Consider the following 20,157-nt stretch of genomic DNA (forward strand, 5'->3'; position numbering starts at 1 on the left):
AATCTGCACTTACATTTTAAGCTTGGGAGAACATCTTTGTGCTGTATGCTCTTTCTCAGCTGGAGAATCATGTTCTGTATCAGTGTTTTCACAAATGGATTTAGATTTTTTAAAAATCAAACTGTGAATGCATTGTGACTTTGGTGTCTCTGTTTTTGAAAGAAAAAACTGCATCTGTAGGTTTTAGATGCATTTATTATGCATCTTATTATCAGTTTCTTTTTGCTGTGTCTATGTTGAATGGGCATTCTGGATTGCATGCTGCCTGGAGGAGCCAGTGCAGACATTGTATATGTGATACATTTCTGAAAGGCTGAAAAATCTGTTGGTTAATGTGTTTGATTAATAGTGTGTAAAATGCTGAAGATAGTGATAGTTTTATTTATGCAGATTTATATTAGACATCCTTAGAGTTAATAAGCAATGCCTTGTGATAATATCTATTTTTAAATTCTTGCATGATGAATCTGTCTTTGGGTGTTGACTTGAATTCTCAGGAGAACTTAGAATGGAATGACACAAGAATAGCTGGACATAAATGGAACATTATAAGAATAAAATATCTGACATTTCAGCTCCCTGCTTCTTAAAGCTAAAAGTCCTTGAGGCATCAATAAAATGAAACCGAGTCCGACAGTAAAAGCGTGTGTCATGTGTGCACAGATCTCCTTCTCTGTAGGGCTCACTGAAAGAAATTATTTTTACATAAATAGTTACAATAAGCTCTTCAAGAAGGAAAGAGGGTGGACCAGGAATGGAAAAAAATACGGTATTCTGGGTTAAGCACCTCTGAACATAAAACATGCTACTGGAACTAGGCAATCTGACAGTACTGGAGCCTGTGCAGGGAGCCAGAGCAGGGCTTGTAAGCTACTTAGTCCTGCATAAGAACTATTTTAAGATTCAAGTCAAATTTAGGATGTACAGACCCTTTATTTTTTATTCTATGGGCGGCTTAATTCCATTTTCTTCAGACATCAGTAATTTATTAAAGTTTATAATTTCTACAAATAAGAAAACACACACAATGTATTATCACTGCACTTTGTCTAAAGTAAAAGTTAAATTTTTACTCTGCTTTCAAGAATTTTGCATTTCATTCATGTGAAAGCTTAGAGTAGTCTGGTAAGTCATAAACTGTGAAATAACAATATTTAAAATATTTAAATTTAATAACTGATAGGTTAAGTTAAAGTGTTGGTGAAAATTTGCTATCAGTAGTCTTTCCTCTGAGAATGCCTTTAGTCATACTAAGAAAAATAATTCGGGGTTTTTGTTCTATGATGCAAATTTTAAAACTGTCATGGTGCATTTTTAAAATTATGTGGTTTAAAAAATACTTTAAATGAAGAAGTTGCTTTTCATGTCACATTATTTATGTCTGCTAGGATTCTCATTTCGGTTTCTAACATTTTATGGCTGTGTGACATTACATTATTCCTGTATATTAACAAGGGTATGAACTGAAATGTAAGGATTCATGACATTATATTCAACGATTAATTAGGCAATAATGCATAAAATATCTGTTGTTAGCAGCAGGAGAGGGCTGGTTGGTTCGTTAGTGGCTGCAAGCAAACCCAAGGCTGATGTATGTCCCAATAAGGCACTTAGTGAGTGCAAGGAGATTTCTGAAATAAGAAATGCTACATTACACCAAAGGAAGGGCTTTGCTGCAGCATCTTCAAAATCTGCCCCAACTGCAAGAAATTCTGCAAGTGTTTTACACCATCCAAATGCTCCTTTTTTACCAATGGTAAAACTCTGGGATAAGTTTGATAAGAAATAAGTTGATGTCGAGGCAGAACACAGCATATTGAGCATTTCCATCAGATGTGAGGGTTATCATGACTTTTTCACTCTGCATCTGTAGAAGAGGTGAAAATATCACACCAAACTACATCAAGTGGTTGCTGCCTTCCTGCTAATTACCTCCTGCAAGTATCTTTTTGCTCAACTATTGCCTCTCGCTCTGTGGAAATTACAGAATTTTGAAGGTGCAGCTAAGTTGTAGCTCCTTTCTGAAACTCACTATTTACTTCAAGATAGGGTGGAAAAAACCAGGGAGGTTGTGGGAGGGGAAAGGAAGAGAACTACCAGTATGTTTCTAATGTTTTGGAAATTACTGTTGCTCTCTTGAATTTTGGTGAGCTCTAATTTTTTTCCTTTAAACATTGAAATGTCATTTTTTTTATTTTAAGAACGTCAGAAAGACAGCGTAGGCTTATCCTTGAGTCCCCATCATCAGTCGAGGAATAAGTAATGAATTTTTATTATTAATGAAATGTCTAAAATAAGACTGCATCTGCCCTGATTATGTTAGTGTCCAAATGTTATTTATCCAGTGTGCATTTTTTCTGACAATTTAGAAAGAATATAAAATAAAATGTAGCCCTCAATTTTTTATATGCTGTGTTACCTAAATTCAAGAAAGAAAAGGCAAAAGTACCATGTAATCTAAAAAATAAAACCCCAAAAAATAATTCCTACACTTGAATTTTATGTAAATATCTATTTTTGTGATGGACTGAATATACAACACTGATTCATGTTTGATTAGTTTTAATTTTAAATTAAATATTATTTTGGTGCTTCTTGAAAAGAAGGAAAATAAGAAAAATAAGTGTAAGCAGAATAGAAGAAAAATAAAACAGAATAAAGAAAAAAAAAAGATGAAAAATAGTTCCTTTCCAAACAGAAAATGTTAAAATTCATATATTTAATATCATAAGCATTCAATATTTGATATATTTTGGTTTAAATTGTTTAAAAAATACTTTAAATGAAGAAGTTGCTTTTCATGTCACATTATTTATGTCTGCTTAATTATTATAAAATGGAAAGCTAGGACTTGTGTTCAGTGTTTGGTATTTCTGGTAAATGAAGTATGAAGTGTAATTCCCACTGATGTTTTTGTCTATTCCCAAAATCAAGAGAGATACTAAATTTCTTTCCATTGCTTTTAACACTGCCTTATATCGATTAACAGTGAGAAAACACATGCTTTAGGCAATTATATGATTTGGGATGGTTTATTTTTATTCTGTTTGAGTGGTAATAGATTATTTGGCATATCACTGCTCATCATCTCCATTTACACATTTAGATATTAAATTACTCAATCTTCTGAATCCATTTTCCACGCTAGAAGCACAAAATACCTCCTTGGTGGATATTTTATTGTGTCTTATTATATCTTTTAAGAATGTGTGAAGAGCCGACAACTAAAGTAAACCCACTGAACTCTTGCTCATATTTAGCAGATTTTTTAACATTGCAGCCTTGAATCTACTGACAGCAATGAGTGTGATTGGATGTTCTGTGTAAATCTTTCAGTGAAGAGGCAGAAATGCAATTTAAATTTTTTAAGGTACACATGCAGCCTGATAATCTCTACTACATTGGCTTAAGATGCAAATATTCAGAAAAATATGTATTACTCTATAGCTGATTTCATGGCAGTAACAGTTTTACATCTTGAGAGAACTGGTTGAATGATGGAAATGAAAGAATTGGACTAGCAATGAATTATCCCCAAGGCTAGTAATAAAAAGAAATCTGATTCTGTCCTGTCTGTCTAAGATACTCATCAGTTTGTCATAAATAATCCATATTTAGGACACAGGAAAAATTTTCAATAGATGAGTCTGAATACAACTGGCACTGAGAATGAACACTGAATTCCCTTTAAAAACTGATCTCAGTGAATGAGCATGCTGAAGTCCTACGCAGATGTGAGGTGTTTCTGCCATAAGTACTGAGCTGGAAGAGTTTTTTCCAGAAACTTAGAAATGCCCTTTAATGATCTGTTTGATTTGGTTAGTGCCTGTTGTGAAATCCAATACAGGTTTGAGAGAATAGTTGAGAAGGGGGAGGGATTATTATTTTGGGCTGTTTCTTCCCCACTTGTTACGTTTTTTGTGAAATTAGAAAAAAAGCAAGACCATCCAAAGGGGATTTTGTATGAATCATGTACTTTAGCACTATGCAAATAGTCTGTAATCTAAATAGCATGAAGGCATGTGGGGGATTATGCATGGTTTTAATGGGGGTTTTTCACAATGATGTTTCTTTTACGGTTTTTCTAAAACTATAATGAAAGATTTCTAAAGGAAAATGTTGCTAGCTTCTGTGAAGCAGAAGGTCTATAAAGAGCTGCAGAATACTTCTGTTTCCCCACACTACAAAGAATGATATGTAAAAGTGCTCAAGGGGGTTCTTCAAAATTATTTGAGTTAATGGATGGTCTAAAACTTGCTCGTATATTTCTTTCCTCATGATCACATAAATAGTGTGGCAAGACATTACTGGGGATATTGATTCTTTGTTTTGGCTCAGTGTTGTTCAGGTTCAACTGAGAAAAGCCATTCATCCTTTCCTGGACACAAGACAGCCCAAGTCTGTGAACTTGTCTGTGAATAAGTACAGCTGAACTCCCATTGTTTAGATTTCACCAGATCTTTAACCCAATAGAAGTTCAACTTGACAATTGTCTCTTCTTCCTGGCATTGGTTAAGTCAAACCACATTGCTGCCTTTACAAGAAAAGATAAAGTAAAATGTATGGAGGACAGCTCCTGACTTGAGGAGTCCACGGAGTCCTGTCCTACTGAAATGGGGTCATCCCTTGAGAAGTGGATTCTCTTAATCCCTCTTCAAAGTAGAGATCTCCTAAGGTTTTAAAAAAATACCATACAACAAGAAGTACTTTCTATCCTAGCCTCTTTTTTTTTTTTTTTTTTTTGTAAACACTGCTAATGTGATGAGGAGGACTGAAAGCTAAAATTACCTCCCCCACCTCTTTTATTCTCTTGGTACAGCATGGACAAAGAGTAGCATAAACATCTTGAGGCAAAAGTGGGAAAAGATTGAGGGGAGAAAACAGATACAGCAAAGACTTTGTTCTTTACGCCTTGTGGGTGTAAAGAAAAGTGGGAGAATTAATGTGTGACTTTCATGCATGTATGTAATTTAGTAGGTAGCAAGCTAGTGTGTGCCCCATCTGTCAAGTAAATCTGACCACTTTTTATCTAAATATAATACCACCACAAGGCAGCATAAATCTGTAATAGGACACCAGGCTTTTTTTTTCTCCTCTTCCCAGTCAATCTTGAAGTTGAGCAAGTGTCAGGCTAAGGAGCAGTCTACTGAAATACAAGTGATGGAAGCTCACCATGTTCTCACATTCTGGTAAAGGTGACAGGCTCTCCCAGGGCAGGTTAGCCAAATTAGGCAAACATGAATATGACTTAAATGCTACTATAAAAGTTTTTCCATTATTATCTGGTAATGAGAAAAGGTCAGAACTACTTCTGTTCTGCTGTCTTTCCCCAGTGTGGGCTAGTACTAGTTGGCAGTGGTATGGCGCTGGACAGGGTATATTTGTTACTGTCAGGTAGTGCTGTACATTCTTTATAAGCTTGTGTGCAGCTGGACAGTGTTGAGGAGGAATCCTGGGCTTCAGTCTCTGTGTGGTGCAATCTGCTTGTTATGCAAACCCAGAATAATCCCCCTCCCTTCTCTTCCCTGTGCACACAGTAACTGGAGAACAGGAGACTCGTGATTGTGACCCCTCTTCTGTTGGTGTATGTTTGAGAGACCAGGAATGTAGCAAATTCATATTCAAATCTAACCAGGTAGCTGTGATGCACCTTCTTCACTGCCAGTGTGAATATCTGTGGACATGGAAACAGGGCTGGCCCAAGCAGCTGACTTCCTGCATCAGTAAGATTTAGCAGTGAGGAAGAGGAGGGAAGGATACTTCATATTCTGATCAGAACTATTAGGGATACACATCCTGAAGAGTAACCTGGGTTCTTTTTTTTCCTTTTCAGTTTACCTGCTGCTCATTTTTATAACCCTTACCCTCAGTCTGGATGTATGAGTCCAGAGCTCTGTAACTGCTTTAGCATTGTGTGTAGCATAGGTTTTATGATAAACTAACTCTGACATCATCACATGAGTCACACACGATCGTGAGGCACTGCACGCTATCAGCATCAGGAAACCTCTAAGACTATGTTCTGTTCATTCTTGACTCCAAAGCTTTTGGGGGTGACAAGTCTTAGAAAAACTGGAAAAGGCATGTTTGGAAAATGCTTTGTTTTTAATTTCAGCATAGCCTTGGCTTTTTGTGTTGGTAACTAGAGGTAACGCTGTTTGTATTATATTGCCACCTGTATGAAAGGTTGTGCAACACTTTCCATTATAAGACTGTTTCAGTTGCTTATGTTGCCAACCTTCATCTGTTTGGGCTGAAACTTTCCATGCTGGGTGTCTCCTTCAGGCTGAATTTCTTGGGAAAGTTTCAATAAAAATACTTGAACCATTCCAGGGAATGAGAAGAGGGGGGAAAACTATGTTTTGCTTATGTTTATTAAAGTTGCTGCAAGCACTTGATTCAGAAATCACTGCACCTACATTTTTGGAGTGGGAACGTGAATAATTAGGAAGGTTGAAAGAGTGAGGAAAGAAAAAAATGGGTGTAGAAGAGATTTCTTTAGAAAGAGTTTGCTCCCCAATGTTATGAACTGTTGGCAAGAAAGCACACAAACCCCATGCCTTTCAAAACAGGGTAAATTAATGTCTGGGAGCTGAATGATCCTCCTTGTTTCACTGCACCTATGTGATGTATTGGTTTGAGGGAGAGAGGATTATGAGGTGTAAACAAAATCACATGCAACAGAAAAGGTGACTGAAATGTGCACAGTGGTGGAACTAGAGGGGGAGGGTTATGTAGATAATAATTTGAGAATAGCAGAGGTAGCTTTGCTCAGCAAAGAGGTGGGTCTGAAGATGGTGAGACAGACTATCAAAAAGATGGGATTTGAGCTAAGTGTTCTTACAGCAGCCTTTTTTAGTTACAGTTCATTTCCTGTTTCCCAGACATCTTGTGCATTTAAATGAGGCAGGGAAAATTGTATGCAGGCATGTCATTTAGAGACCGCTGTTCAGCCCTAATTCCAACATGTTTGATTCATGAACACTTGATATTGCAAACATAGTGGACTTCCAACACAAAAATTAAAGACTTAGTTGGAAATGTTATTCTATATCCATCATTACAATGCTTATATTTTAAGCTTTGAAGAACACTGCCATGGTCAGACACATGTATAATACTGCATTTCTGTTAAAATACTGGAAAATGTTTCCTTTTAATCCACTTAGACAAATTTCATTTTCAAACCCACAGCACTGCCAGTGCTTCAGCAAACCTGTATGGGATTATTTGGATCTGGAAGGGTTAATTCCATACATGAGATGTTGGAAACTGAACTTCTCAACAGACTCTGCCTTCCATTTCTCTCAGGTTCACAGTGTAGACAACAAATGACATTTTGGAATATACTTTACATGCTTAGCCCAAATGGGAATGAGTTAAGAGGACAGGAAGACGTTTCAGTTATAACTTCACATTTTCCTGATTTTTATGGACTTCAACCAGAGTGGTTATAACTCAATATTATTTTAACATTGTTATTTGTGGCTGAGTTTACTGAAGAGCAACTTTCATGCTGCTGCTTTTAATATCTCACAGTTGAAGTTATCTTCCAAGTTTTCAAGGATTTATAATGTTACCATAACATTTTCTTAAGGAATAAGGCTTCCCATCCAGAAGCAAGCATACATCATAGTAAAAATTGCAAAAATAGTGAATTAGACATTTCCTAGTTACAGGAAAGCAAATGTGTACTGAATGACCACTTTATTAAGATCCTTTTACTTATATTTTCTTGAATGAAATTTAAACTTCCATTTGAGGACTGTTTTGTCAATATCATCTTGAAAAAGAGAAATTTAACACTCAATTGTTACTATGAATATCCGCATTTTAAATATTAGCTTCATAAAAATGCCACATCTGGGCTTGACATGATGTATTGTTGTCTCAGTTCAAAGAAGATAAGCTGTCATATCACATACCTGTTTATTAATAGTTGTGTGTTGGTGCTACTTATCATGGCAAAGATCTACTTATTAATGACTTCATGGCATGGACAGACAGGATGCATCTTTATTGCTCTAATGGGACCTAAAATTTTATGCCATTACTGTTTTGAGACTATGGTCAAACAAATGCCTGGGTGTAACTTAACCTTTTATTCTGTATCATGTGTGAGTGCATATTGCTTTTATTCACTGGCAGGACTAGTTTGTATTTCAGCCTCAAGGACGGAGGGCTGTACTGACATGGTGATTTACTTTAGCCTGTCTTAGGAATCCTTCAAGATATCCATAATTATTAATATATATCCATATGTAGTGGAGGGGAAAGACAGAGGATTAAAATGTCTCTTGAATGGTAAGTCATGAAGTTTGACTTCAGACTTCAGGCAGAGATCCTGTTGTTGGGGGGAGCCCAGTCTTTTCAAGTGAGAGTTAATACAAAGTGATGCTTTGAATGTCAGCATAAAGCAGCATCAGGTCTTCTGGTGTAACTCCCTGTGTGTACTTGGAATAAAAGTGGTCTTTTTCAGGTCAATTGTTACTTTTTGAAAGGAATCTCAATGAAAGGGAATAAAGCACTTTTTATTACAGATGGGGTATCCCATGCAGAAAGTTGCACTGCTGGAATTACAGCACTGTGTTTGGTGCACAAGTTGCATCATACTGATGGGATTCCCTCTCAGCACCCCACAGAGATGAACCTTGAGTTGCATCAGGCTTTCAGCAGCCTGGTCAGAGCTCTACAGAGAGACCTCATTTGGTTTTCAAGAGCTGGGAACTCTGGTTTCAGGAATTGCCATTTAATTAGACATATTTTATGCCAGGCAAAGTTGTCTAAAACCGTTAGTAAAAGAATGTGATTATCCTATTGAAAATTATGTGTCTACACAAAGTAATTAATTCTATCCCTTTGACCTTCAGACTGAAGGTCATTTGCTGCTAACATTTTTCTTGGCTACTTTTTCACAGAATGATTGAATGTAGTTACTGTAAAGGACTGAGTACAATCATTATATTATTGTTTGTAATGCTGAGCTCTGGTTGGAGTTTAAAAATCTTGTGTGTTTGCACATGATGCAAGTATCTAATGTAAGTTTTATTGAAATCAGAAGGAAATGGCCCATATGTTGAACACATAAAGCTGTTGACGGAGAAATTTGTATTCTGTGTGTTGCAGAGGAACTTGCCATGGCTGAGTTTGAAACTCCATTGGGTCACTGAGGGCAAAAAATACTTTATCTTTACCTTAAAGCTCGCTAGTGGTCAGTGGTTCAAAGCTCTCATCCTCGTGATTGTCCTTGTTCTAGATTTATGACTGATGCAGCTCGACGTGAGCAGGAGTCCCTGAAGAAGAAGATTCAGCCAAAACTCTCTTTGACTTTGTCAAGCACAGTGTCCCGTGGGAATGTATCCACTCCACCTCGCCACAGCAGTGGAAGCCTTACTCCTCCAGTCACCCCTCCAATCACTCCCTCCTCTTCATTTCGCAGTAGTACTCCTACAGGTAAGCCCTTAGTCTCTAATTCAGCCCAAATAAAGGGCGCAGTTTTGCTCTGTGGCATTTGGAGAACAGGAGACATACTGAGGCTTTGGTAAAAAGAGCCCCAAAAAATAAAACAGAAAAGCTTTGTGCTATTTTACATTTGGTCTGCAGTCCCTAAAACGTGTTTGGGCATTGGTTTCCAAATCCTTTGCTAAAGTAGAGGATGCTAACTTTAAATGTTGCAGCTGAAATTATGTGAAGAAACTAACCTTAGCAGAAATACCAAATGTGCAAAAGACCCCTTATGTGTCAGTAGGAGAGTTCTGCCTATGATACAGTTAAAGATTCAAAAGAAGTGGTCAGTATCTTCCCCCTACCCCATTCCTTGCCCTCCTTTTTTTGGTGGGGGGAAAGTGGAATTCATAGTGAGCAGTCAGGGAGGAATGTTCTGCTGCTGTCGTTATGTAGAAATGACTTTCATTAGGAAACTATGTTCATGAAAAGAAATAATGGAAAAAAGGATCTATATTTCCTTCAAAAGCTAATATTCCAGTGGTTTTCCAGGGTATAAACATCCTGGGAATTTTTTTGCACTGATTAGAGTAGCTGAAAATTGCTTGCTATCCTGAACCAGATCTCTTGGCCTAAGTCAATCTGATTTACTTTAGGTAGAGATCTTGTCAGATAATTCTGGTACACTTCAGACTAAATACCAGGATTTTCTTCTAAAAAGCTAAATGCATAAGATAGGGCTATTCTATTCTGTAATAAACAGATTCAATATATTCTCCTTAACAGGAAATCACTTGAGCATCACTGCCCTGAAAAACTGTTACACCACATGTTTTTTATATAGGCTATTTCATGTCTTAGTATTAATGATTAAATGGAAAAATTGTAGCAGTCCTTGAGATGTTCTGTCTGCAAATTGTGAAGTGGTTGTTCAGTATGTCCCTGGTTATAAAAAAGGGAAGCACATTGAGAAAAGCTAAATGATAAAGTCCTAATATAATTCAGTAAATTTTAGATTTTCTTAATTATCTCCTGTTTGAAGCAAACGGATTCATTTCCTTGACATTCTACAGAAGATGGCAAGGAGTTTTTTCTTTCTTTTGTTTACTTTTTGTACAGCTCCTCTTGAGAAGGCTAATTCATGATGTGGTCAGGTAGTATAACTTCGCACATCCGTCAGCAATATTGGCTAGTGATGTACTCTTTGAAACATGTTCCATCAAATACTAAAGAAAAAAACTCAGCATCTGTCTACCAAAATACTTTCATTATTTGTATATTTTCCAAATTTTTAAAGTTGGTCAGAATGTTGTTTTACCTGCATTTCTGCAAGTTCTGCCTGCCAGGCTATAAATAATACCAGCTTCCACTTTCTGCACCCGCTGTTCCAACTTCCCTTTTGGACCCCTATTCCAAAGCTAGGGTTTGTAACATCCCAGTAGCAAAAAACCCATATTCTTTCTTTAAGACTTCTGTAAAAATTTACTGTTAACTGCATTGCATTTCAGCAGCCTCAGCCCAGAAATTCCATTTTTCTCATCTTAAAAGTTTTTCTGGACCTAAAGTAAGCATTGAGCTTTTTCTGATAAGTACACTTTTTTCTCCAGAGTTTACTTGGTGTAGGATTTTTTCTAACTTAGGTGGATGAGGTGCTCATGCCATGGCTGAGTTTCTCTGGGTGCAGTGCCTGGAGAGGCAGCCCAGTAGGGGTTGCAGACTAACTTTAGATATGCAGCTCACATGTCTTTTGTTGGCCAATGCAAATCTTTTTCCCTCAAGTGCAAGTATATATGGGGCAGTTGATTAGCAAGGTGATGTAACCAAGGGTAGTTAGACAAGATCTGTTTCAGGGAAACAATTTAGAATATGTAAATTGTCCTACATTTCAGCCTCACAGTGCCTGCACAGCTTTCCAGCCCTACAGGCATACCTTCCACTGCATCCAGTGAGAATGAAGAGTATTGCTGTATTCCTTCCATGCAGTCCTGTTTGATTTGTACTCCGAGAAAACTCTTGTTAATTCGTCTTTGAATGCAGGTAAACGTGTATGTTGTGGTAATTGAGAAAACCAAGAGCCTATTTTCCCTTAGGTTGTCTTATGCCCTGTATTTGTTATAATCCAAATATAATCCTTGTCCTCATCCTCCTTTAGACCTATACTTCATCAAAAATAAAGTGGGATTGCTTTGACCTAGTTCATTCATTAAATTCTCAGAATGGCTGTTTCCCTTTTATTATCTCCTGTCTCACTTGTTGGATAGCTCGTGAGGGCTCTGCAGTGCGTCTGGCATTACTGTCACTGCCCAAGGTGGTGGCACTTCAGATGCCAGAGGGGAATCGTGCCCTACAGGCTGGTGAGGTGGCATGGAGCACATGTTCCTCGGCAGAGTGTCTGTCACATATGTCTTCTCATCATTCTCATTCAACATAGAAAGCAAAAACCACACTAACCTTTTCAGTCCCCTTTTCCATGTACTGTTCTCCCTTTCGGTAAGTTCCTCATCTTGGCTTTCCCAGGGCTGTTAGTCTTGGCTTGGGTGAAGCCAGGAGCTGCCTGGATCCCAGTCCCGTTGGTGCATGTCCCCACGGCGATGTCTCGCCACTTCCCGACAGTTTTAAGCTACTGCTGGAAGTTTTCAGCAGAGATCAATTTCATCTAATGATCTCTCGTCTATGTAGTGACCAGACTCAAACCCACTCAGCTTGTGAAACATGATAAGAGGCAGTTCAAGGTGTTTTGGCTGCAGAGAGTGTTTGTTAAGTTTTACAGTAAAAACCTGTGCCAAAAGACCATGGGGCCTCGTTCTCAGGCAGAGGTGAGCAGCATCCAGACTGACCCACGTCGATGCTGCATGTGCACATGAAAGCACCTCCTGCTTCTTGGTAAAGGAGATTATTCATAGAGAAGCAGAAATATTCAGCAAAGGAGTGTGCTCTTTAAGGCTCTTCTCAGGTAATGAGGTAGACATGTATTTGTCTTCAGCTTCTGTATGTGTTAGTCCCCTGAAAAGGCCCGTTTATGCTTTTGGTGGGAAGTAGAAATGCAGTAGTTAATTTTCTATACCTCCCCTCTGTTCCCTCGGGGTGGCTGGCATATGCTCTCTGCTTACATTTGGCTTTTTGTTCCCTCTCCTATAACAAGTTTTCTCTTCTTCTTAAGATCTGCATCCTCTAATGGTTGCAGAAAGTTCACTTTAAAAATGTGCTCCAGTTTTTATTTTAACAATAGTGTCTCCCAGGAGACTTTGTTTAGTAGGGCTTAAATGGTCTTGTTAGAGTTCACAGGCAGGATTTAGCGAAAGAAATGGCTTCCATCAGGAATAAAGGCTCCTTAGGGTGATAGGGAAATAGAGCAAAGTAGCACCAGCACACAGCTTATTTTGGAAAGATGTTAGCAGTCTGCAAATACTGAAATATCTCTTTATTTAAGGAGCAGTCAATTAAGTCACAAAAACTTATGTTGCTTGTATTTTTAAATGTCAATTTTAAACCCACAAAACTAATGAAGTCTAGTTGTGGATAAAAATGGGGCTGGCATTGCATCCTTAACATACGTTGTTAATTTTTTGAATGTTTTCATACATCTGTGTGGCTCACAGACGAAATTTCCACTCCTAACTTCCTGGCTTTTGAGTGTAAGTCAGAGCATTGACATTCCTTTGAAAACTATGATACCTCTTCATACTGAAAAGCTTTAAAAGAGATCCAGTGATAGTAACTTATTGGGAATTAATTAGTAAAATGACCTGTTCCCAATTTTAGGTAGAAAAGTAATTCATAATGATGAATCTCATTGAAAAAAAAAGCCATTTCTGCATTGAAGAAATGCCAAAAATCATCTGAAACCACTGTTTTGTGTTTATTATTTTCCTTTATATTTATGACCTTTTTTTAAAAAAAAACTATTCCAGGCCTGGAATAGTAAATTTCAGCCAGGAGTGAATTTTTTGCCTTCCTATAAATCCTGAAGCAAGAGTTTAATACCACCAACTGGCTTTTTAATAGTTCAACCCTAAGTCTTGTGCCCTCCCACCTTCCTCTGCACAAAAAAAAAAAAAAAAAGAAAGAAAGAAAGAAAAAGAAAAGCTGAAGTACTTAAAAATGTCATACTTAGCATTTCAATTTGCTCTGAAGAAGCTGGCTCCTAGACATCCTTTTCTGTTTATTTTTTATTTTATATATATTACAAGTTATAACATTTATGCAGTTTTAATAGGTTTATAGACCCATTTACTGCCTGATCATTTGGGGCAGTGGATGGCAGCCAGTCCTGGCACGAAGTGTTGAGGATGCTGTGGTTGCCTGGAAAAGCTGTGGCCATTTCTCAGCCCTTCCACTTGGGAAGGAGATGAAAGAGTGCAGTTTTCATGGGTGGTCATGGGCTGACCCCATGAGAGAATTGGCAAGTCCCATTTTGATTTACAGCTGTCACTTGAGTAGGTGACTAACTATTGGTTTGTCTTATTAATTGGGATAAATGCCTTTCTGGGGAGTCATATTTGGTCAGTCATTTTTGATTGATTGCATTTGAAAGTTTTTACCTTTCATAAATATGTCAGACTTCCTTAAAATTTCCACCAGTCCAGTCTCAGTATCTAGTAATGTGACTCCGTGTTCTACCCACAGAAAATACCTAACTTTACAATTTTGGAGTTTTTTTTCCTTTCTGGTAAAACTTGAAAGTAATAAATCATTTTAATCTGGAGTAAAAAAAATGCTTTGTAGGATTTGCCTTAACCTTTAAGAAGTCTAACATCTAAAGAGTGATATTTTAATGAAATCTGCCTAAAAATTCAGCAAAGTAATGTTATGAGACTTGAAAAAAATACTACTGAGGCTATCAGATTATTACTGTTGATGTAGAAATTACTGCATTTGCCATCTGAGGATACTATCTGAATGATGCTTTGGCAGATTTATAATAAAGGAGTGGTTTTGTAGAAATATGGATCATATACTAAAACTGAAATCATGATTGCTTTGTAGCTTTGTCAGTAGTCCTAAAGCTGCATTATTTCAGTCAGAACACACTATGTGAAATGGGCCAATTTTTGTCTAATAAATCATATCAGTGGTGAAACACGACCTAATATAATATGTCACTCTGTAACAGAAAGTGAAATTCAATTAATTTTCAATCAAAAGGAAAAAAAATCAGTCTTCCCCTAGTGTCTTATTTTCAGAGCCTGGTGTAGTTAAGAGTACTTTTTGTATCTGGAGTGATTGCATTCTTAAATGTCTGCAGTAATTTTAAGTATATTTGTGTTTGATTCCTGTTTAGGTAACTAAATTAAGGAGAATCATATCCCTTTTACATCATTAGGGAATATCTTCTAAGACTGAATATTTTCTAAAAGGTACATATAAATTTTTTACTCAATAAAATTAATAGATCCTAAAAACTCAGACTCTTAGTATCTTCTCTGATTCAGATGGATTTTGTTCAGGATTCAAATGCTACTACTGGCAAAACAGTGACCAAAAAATTACAGCTTCCTTCTGTGTTAACAAGTGTTCATGCTGCTGATGAAATAATTTAGAGCATCATTGTTCCCTCTGTGGGTGACTGATTTACAGGGGAGGAAGGTCTGCGTATTACAACAAAGGAGCTCCTTTCTCTACCTACCAAAGGCAGTTGGGACTCAGAAATTGATCTGTAAGGATCCACTTTTCTTCTGGTCCACTAAGGAGCTGTCTGTTGTGGAAGCTTTGATTTTGGGAAGTGAGATACTGTGTGGCAGTTTGGAGGGACTTTTCCCAATAAGCCTGCTTATCTCGTGTACTGTTATCTCCATGATATGAGATACCATTCCTGTAATTCTTCTGTACAGAATTTGGCTTCATGGATAACCCATGAAGGAATCCCACAGGCCTCCTCTTGAATCTGTTCCCTTTTCTTTTCCAAGAATGCAAAAGCTGAAAGAAAACCACCCATTGTTTGCTAGTAATAGCAACCAAAACCACAATAGTAACCAGCCTTTTGGAATTGGGCATTGAAATAGAGTAAGATGCATATGCTGGAAACTAATATGGTTTAGATTCTAAATGTGTGTTTAATTTTTTTTACTTTAAGTTGTTGAAAAAATGCGTTGTTGTAATGTAAAAGCTCATTCCTCTTCATAGGTATCAAAGCAGCTAACATTTCAGTAGAGTTTCCATATGTCAGGCTTTCAACAATGAAGTAATCATATGGCACAGACAGCTGTTGCACAGAGTGCTGGAACTGCACACTAAACAGAATCCAGCAAGAAAAAGAAATCTGCTCAGCTGAACTACTTTGTGAGTTTAGAGTGAACAGCAGAAATGTAAAATAACAAGGGTGTTCCCCCCACAAATTAAATGAAGACTTACAGGAGGAGGAGTTAGGTGCTCAAAGCTTTTTTGTGTTGATGGATGTGCTATTAATACATAGCTGAATTAAGCTGAATTTGTTGCAGAATTGCTATTTATAGCAGGATCTGTTTGGCTGCTGTCAGCAGGTGGCATTTCTGAACTCCATGTTAGGTTTGAATCAGAGTAGACTCTGAACCATTCAATCTGCTACTCAGTTGATAATCTGCAACAGCTTTCTCTTTGGGCAATGAAGATTTACTCAATATTGCTACAGCTAGAGAGATACTGCTCTTTTGTGGTGGGCTTATTTTTATAAGCAAAGTGGACTGCAAAATATTCCTTTACTAGATCTTAAGGGAGCTTGAAATTAGACTTGGGAGGACAAACGAGTAGGAACAAGTACACATTGATGGCATTTTGAAAATCAAATTCAGGTCACATGGGCATTCAAGCACATGATTAATGTTTAGCACCTAATACTAAGGAAGTAAATGCTGCCTGACTTGGAGCACATAAGAAGTGCTTTGTCAGACTGGAATGGAGTATCACCACTTGCAGAGTTGCAGGCTCAAGAATTTATGTAGTCACAAAAACCCAGCTTTAGCCATTCACTTCAAAATTTCTTCACCTGTGTTAGCATACTGTAAATGCTTAAATTTAATTATTGCACTTTATGTTAAAGTGACCTAGTATCATGCAGATGTAATTGAAAAAAAAAAGAAAAGTAGAAATATTAAATCAAATCCCAGGGCTATTGTATTAAATTGTTGAGAAGTGGGCTGAGAGTGTTACGTTTTTGTGTGTTTGACTTACGGGGTGTCCAGCACAGTAAAGCATGAATCAAGCAAGCTCTGCTGCAGCTTGAAAAAACAGACTTTCAGATGTCTGAGGAACCATCTCATTACTTGTTCAGAACTTTCTACTTGTTTAATTGCCTGTTCAGAGACTGAAGAACTTTTATGCTATGTTTTTATTAAAAATTAGATATATGGACTCACTCTTGGATAAACACTATGGGCAAATAAGTAAGGCATACTTCATAAAATGAAGACCAAATTCAGTTATCCAGCATAATGAATGTTTGAATACATTTGATATTTCAGACCTGCAAGGTAGGAAAAAATCTATGTTAAAATATCTTGTGGAAACTGAATTGTGGTCCCTGACAACATTTGCTTCTGAAGTGCTTCACTGTTGCTGGGTTTTCACATTTCTGTGTAGATGGCACAAGAGAACTTTCTTTATTGGAGCCAAAATGCAGGTTTGGGGCCATATATTAATCCTGCACACAAACTAATATTGTACGTATAATTCCCCAGCATTTAGCAGTGTGAGGCACCTATTCCAACAGAGCCTTATGGGTGTTCTTGTAAAAAATAATGAAAAAAAAAAAGAAAGACATTGTGCAAAACAGTTGATCAATGTGTTACTTAACTATAGTATATGTGTGTGCTTAGATATGGTATGAGATTTTAACATGAGCTTTTGGCTGAGGTCATGATTAAGCACGAATAATAAGAGAAATCTGTAATAGTTTCCAGTTTCTACCTTAAGGAATAGAGCTGTAATAGAAGGTTTCTAGTAACAATGAAAAATAGTAAGTAAAAATACAGTTATTTCCTATAGGGGTTTTCTTAGAACAGGTGGGATTTGTTCCCACAGCTAAATGATGTTTTTTCAGAGCTAGATGTCACATTCCAATTTTAGGGAGCCAGGCTGTAAACTTGTACATATTTAACTCTTTCTTCAGTAATCTCAAATTATGAGAAAATTGTGAAAAAATCTTGAAGTGTTCATCATTGTGCTCAGCTAAGTGCCTCAGAAACTGATTTTTTTTTTCTTTCCTAGCAATCATCAGCTGTCAGGTGACTGCCTGGCTTCCTTAGAGAGACAAGTCTTTGTATTAACCTGGTTGCTCAGTGACTAAACCAAACCAAAAGATTTACATCCCCAGAGCAGACTGAGACTTAGGCTTGGAGGATCTGCAGAGCAGAGATAAATCCACATTGTAGGCGCAGCAGCAGTGTTGTCACGTCTTGGACTAATTTGTAGCTCAAAATCAAACAGTTTGAAATTATCCTGAAGACCAAGGCATTAACTAGGTCAAACCTTCACGTTTTTTGACCTCTAGCTGTGCAACTACATGGGTACCTGCTCTGCAGTTTGGCTGAACCCTATAAGGAGGAAGGATAGGATCAGCCCACTTTGATGGCTGTGTCTCTTACAAAGGAGGCCCTGGTGTCTTTTTTTTATCTCCCAGCAAAACCAGAGTTGTAAGGACTCACAAACCCCAGCCCTGTTTGCCTTACAGAAGTGATCTGGTTTGTTTTACAGGGTGTTTGGGACCCCTCAAAGTCCACCTGTTTCAGTGCACATGGACCAGGTGAATGAGGACTGTTGGTTAAGGCTGCAAGGACCACAGGGCTGCAAGTCCATGGCTGCAGTTCTTTCATGGTCCTGTAGCTTTGGGGTACAGATCCTGGCTGTGCAAGACCAGCTGGCATGGCCCATAAGTGTCTTAATTTTTCAGAGGTTTGATATTTCCACTGATCCAAGCCTGTAAACTTGTGAAGATGGTGCAAAATTATGGAAATTCTACTGGACTAATCTTTTCTATGGTTTGCATAAAGACATGTGCTATGATAACCTCCCCTGCTTAGTCCTTTGTTTAATTCCATCTTGCCTATACTATATTCACAGAATGATATTATTTTAAAGTGTTGCTTCTAACCATTAAATTGCTTTCAGAGTTAAAAGGACATTTTTACGTGTATATAGAGGAAAGTAAGGCTAATATGAAAATAACTGATGGGGGAAAATGGGGCTTTGCTGTGAGGGGAAATACGTGTTGACTTTTTTTAATCATGATTCCTCTCAGCTTTTTGCTGCATTTTCTGTTTTTCTTCGTTTTCTTGCTTCATGGGTGTATTTTCATTGTAACTCTGTTAAATTTCTGATTTGCTTTTAACTTGGCAGTAAAAATGTGTTGAGCCCAGTTTGCTATACATTCTGGGAAGATTAGCTCAGTTGTCAGATTTTTGTGCTTTCTGGTAGAATTCTGAATCTGACCAGAGGAAAAGGCACACAAAAATTTAACACTACCTTTTATTTCATCTCATTTCACTATAGGTAGCTTTACATGTAATCTCGACTGCGTGTTGTACTTCATCTTCCCAGCCCCTTCAGAGCATTCTTGTTTGATACAGACATAAATTGCACCAGTAATTGTAAAGCTACTGTGCTGTAGAATTGTATTTTAATTGCACATACCTGTAATTAATTGTATGGGAATTTTCACAGTAGTCTCCCCAAGGAACAATTTAATTGAAAAGTAACTGAGTTGTCTAGACTACAGCAACTCATAAAATCATCACTAGTTTTGGGTTTTGAGCTACAAAGCAGCAATAGAAACATGGCTTGTAGATTTAAAGTACTTCCAAGCACAGGAACTATTTTATAATCCCCATCGTAGTAGCCTACTCTGGCAAACCATTTTTAACAGCGTCAAGAACAAAAAATGTACAATAAGCTTAAAAGTAAATATTATCTCTGTGTTAATTTGTGATAGGATAGGGATTTTTGTGTACAAGCACACCCATCACACACAAGCCTATCTTTCTCCAAATGGGTAAAAAATATGCATTTTGTAGAAAGCACATTGTGTCTGCCTTTCACAGCTTGTGGCATAACTGGTTTAGCATAGGAATAGTGTGACACTCAAAAAGGTACTTCAGTAGCTCTTCTGGGTAACGATGGCATTCATGTTTGTGTGTTTATACTGCAAGGGCCAATTGGTGAAATGATTTTTATTTATTTATTTACTATTTAGCTTTGTAAGTAATCTGCTAATTATCTTTAAAATTCATAACTGAAAACACAAATGTTTTTCTCCAAGTTAGAAACAGTAGTGGCCACATGGAACTTTTAAGTGTTTATTTAAATTTAGGTGTGTGTATATATGTGCACATATACACTTACACATATACATACATATATGTATAGTACACTGTGACATTAAATGGGATTTATCTATACCACTGTAGTACCTTGAGGACTGAAAAAATTACTGCATGTCCACTGGTGCTGCATGTCTGCACACTGACAGCAGTGTTAGGGTTTAGCAGAAAAAAAGCCAGACTCATTTAGGCGGCACTTCAGTGTGCTGAAGATGATGAAACTTAAGCAAATGTTTGAGTTTTCCTTGCATTGTGGCCAAAGCAAATCAGAAGTAATAAAAAGCAAGGACTAACATACCACTTCACACTTAGTGACTTATAACCCAGAGAGGTTTACTTCACAGGGGAAATGGTGTATCATGAGTTGATGTTAGCCAGCACAAGATTCTCAAAAGTATGTGACATTTTAGGAAAAACAGAGTTC

At 37.3% G+C, this 20,157-nt stretch overlaps 1 protein-coding gene across 1 annotated transcript in view; it reads left to right on the top strand.

Moving 5' to 3' along the window:
• Positions 1–20,157, top strand: part of JAZF1 (JAZF zinc finger 1) — an 84,840-nt gene that overhangs the window by 45,881 nt on the left and 18,802 nt on the right. The window contains exon 2 of the mRNA XM_031057670.1: positions 9,257–9,453. Coding sequence (XP_030913530.1) covers positions 9,261–9,453 — 193 coding nt within the window. The 5' untranslated portion in view covers positions 9,257–9,260. The remainder of the gene's footprint in view (positions 1–9,256; positions 9,454–20,157) is intronic.

Source organism: Geospiza fortis, unplaced genomic scaffold (assembly GCF_000277835.1).
Source record: "Geospiza fortis unplaced genomic scaffold, GeoFor_1.0 scaffold95, whole genome shotgun sequence".
Lineage (NCBI taxonomy): Eukaryota > Metazoa > Chordata > Aves > Passeriformes > Thraupidae > Geospiza > Geospiza fortis.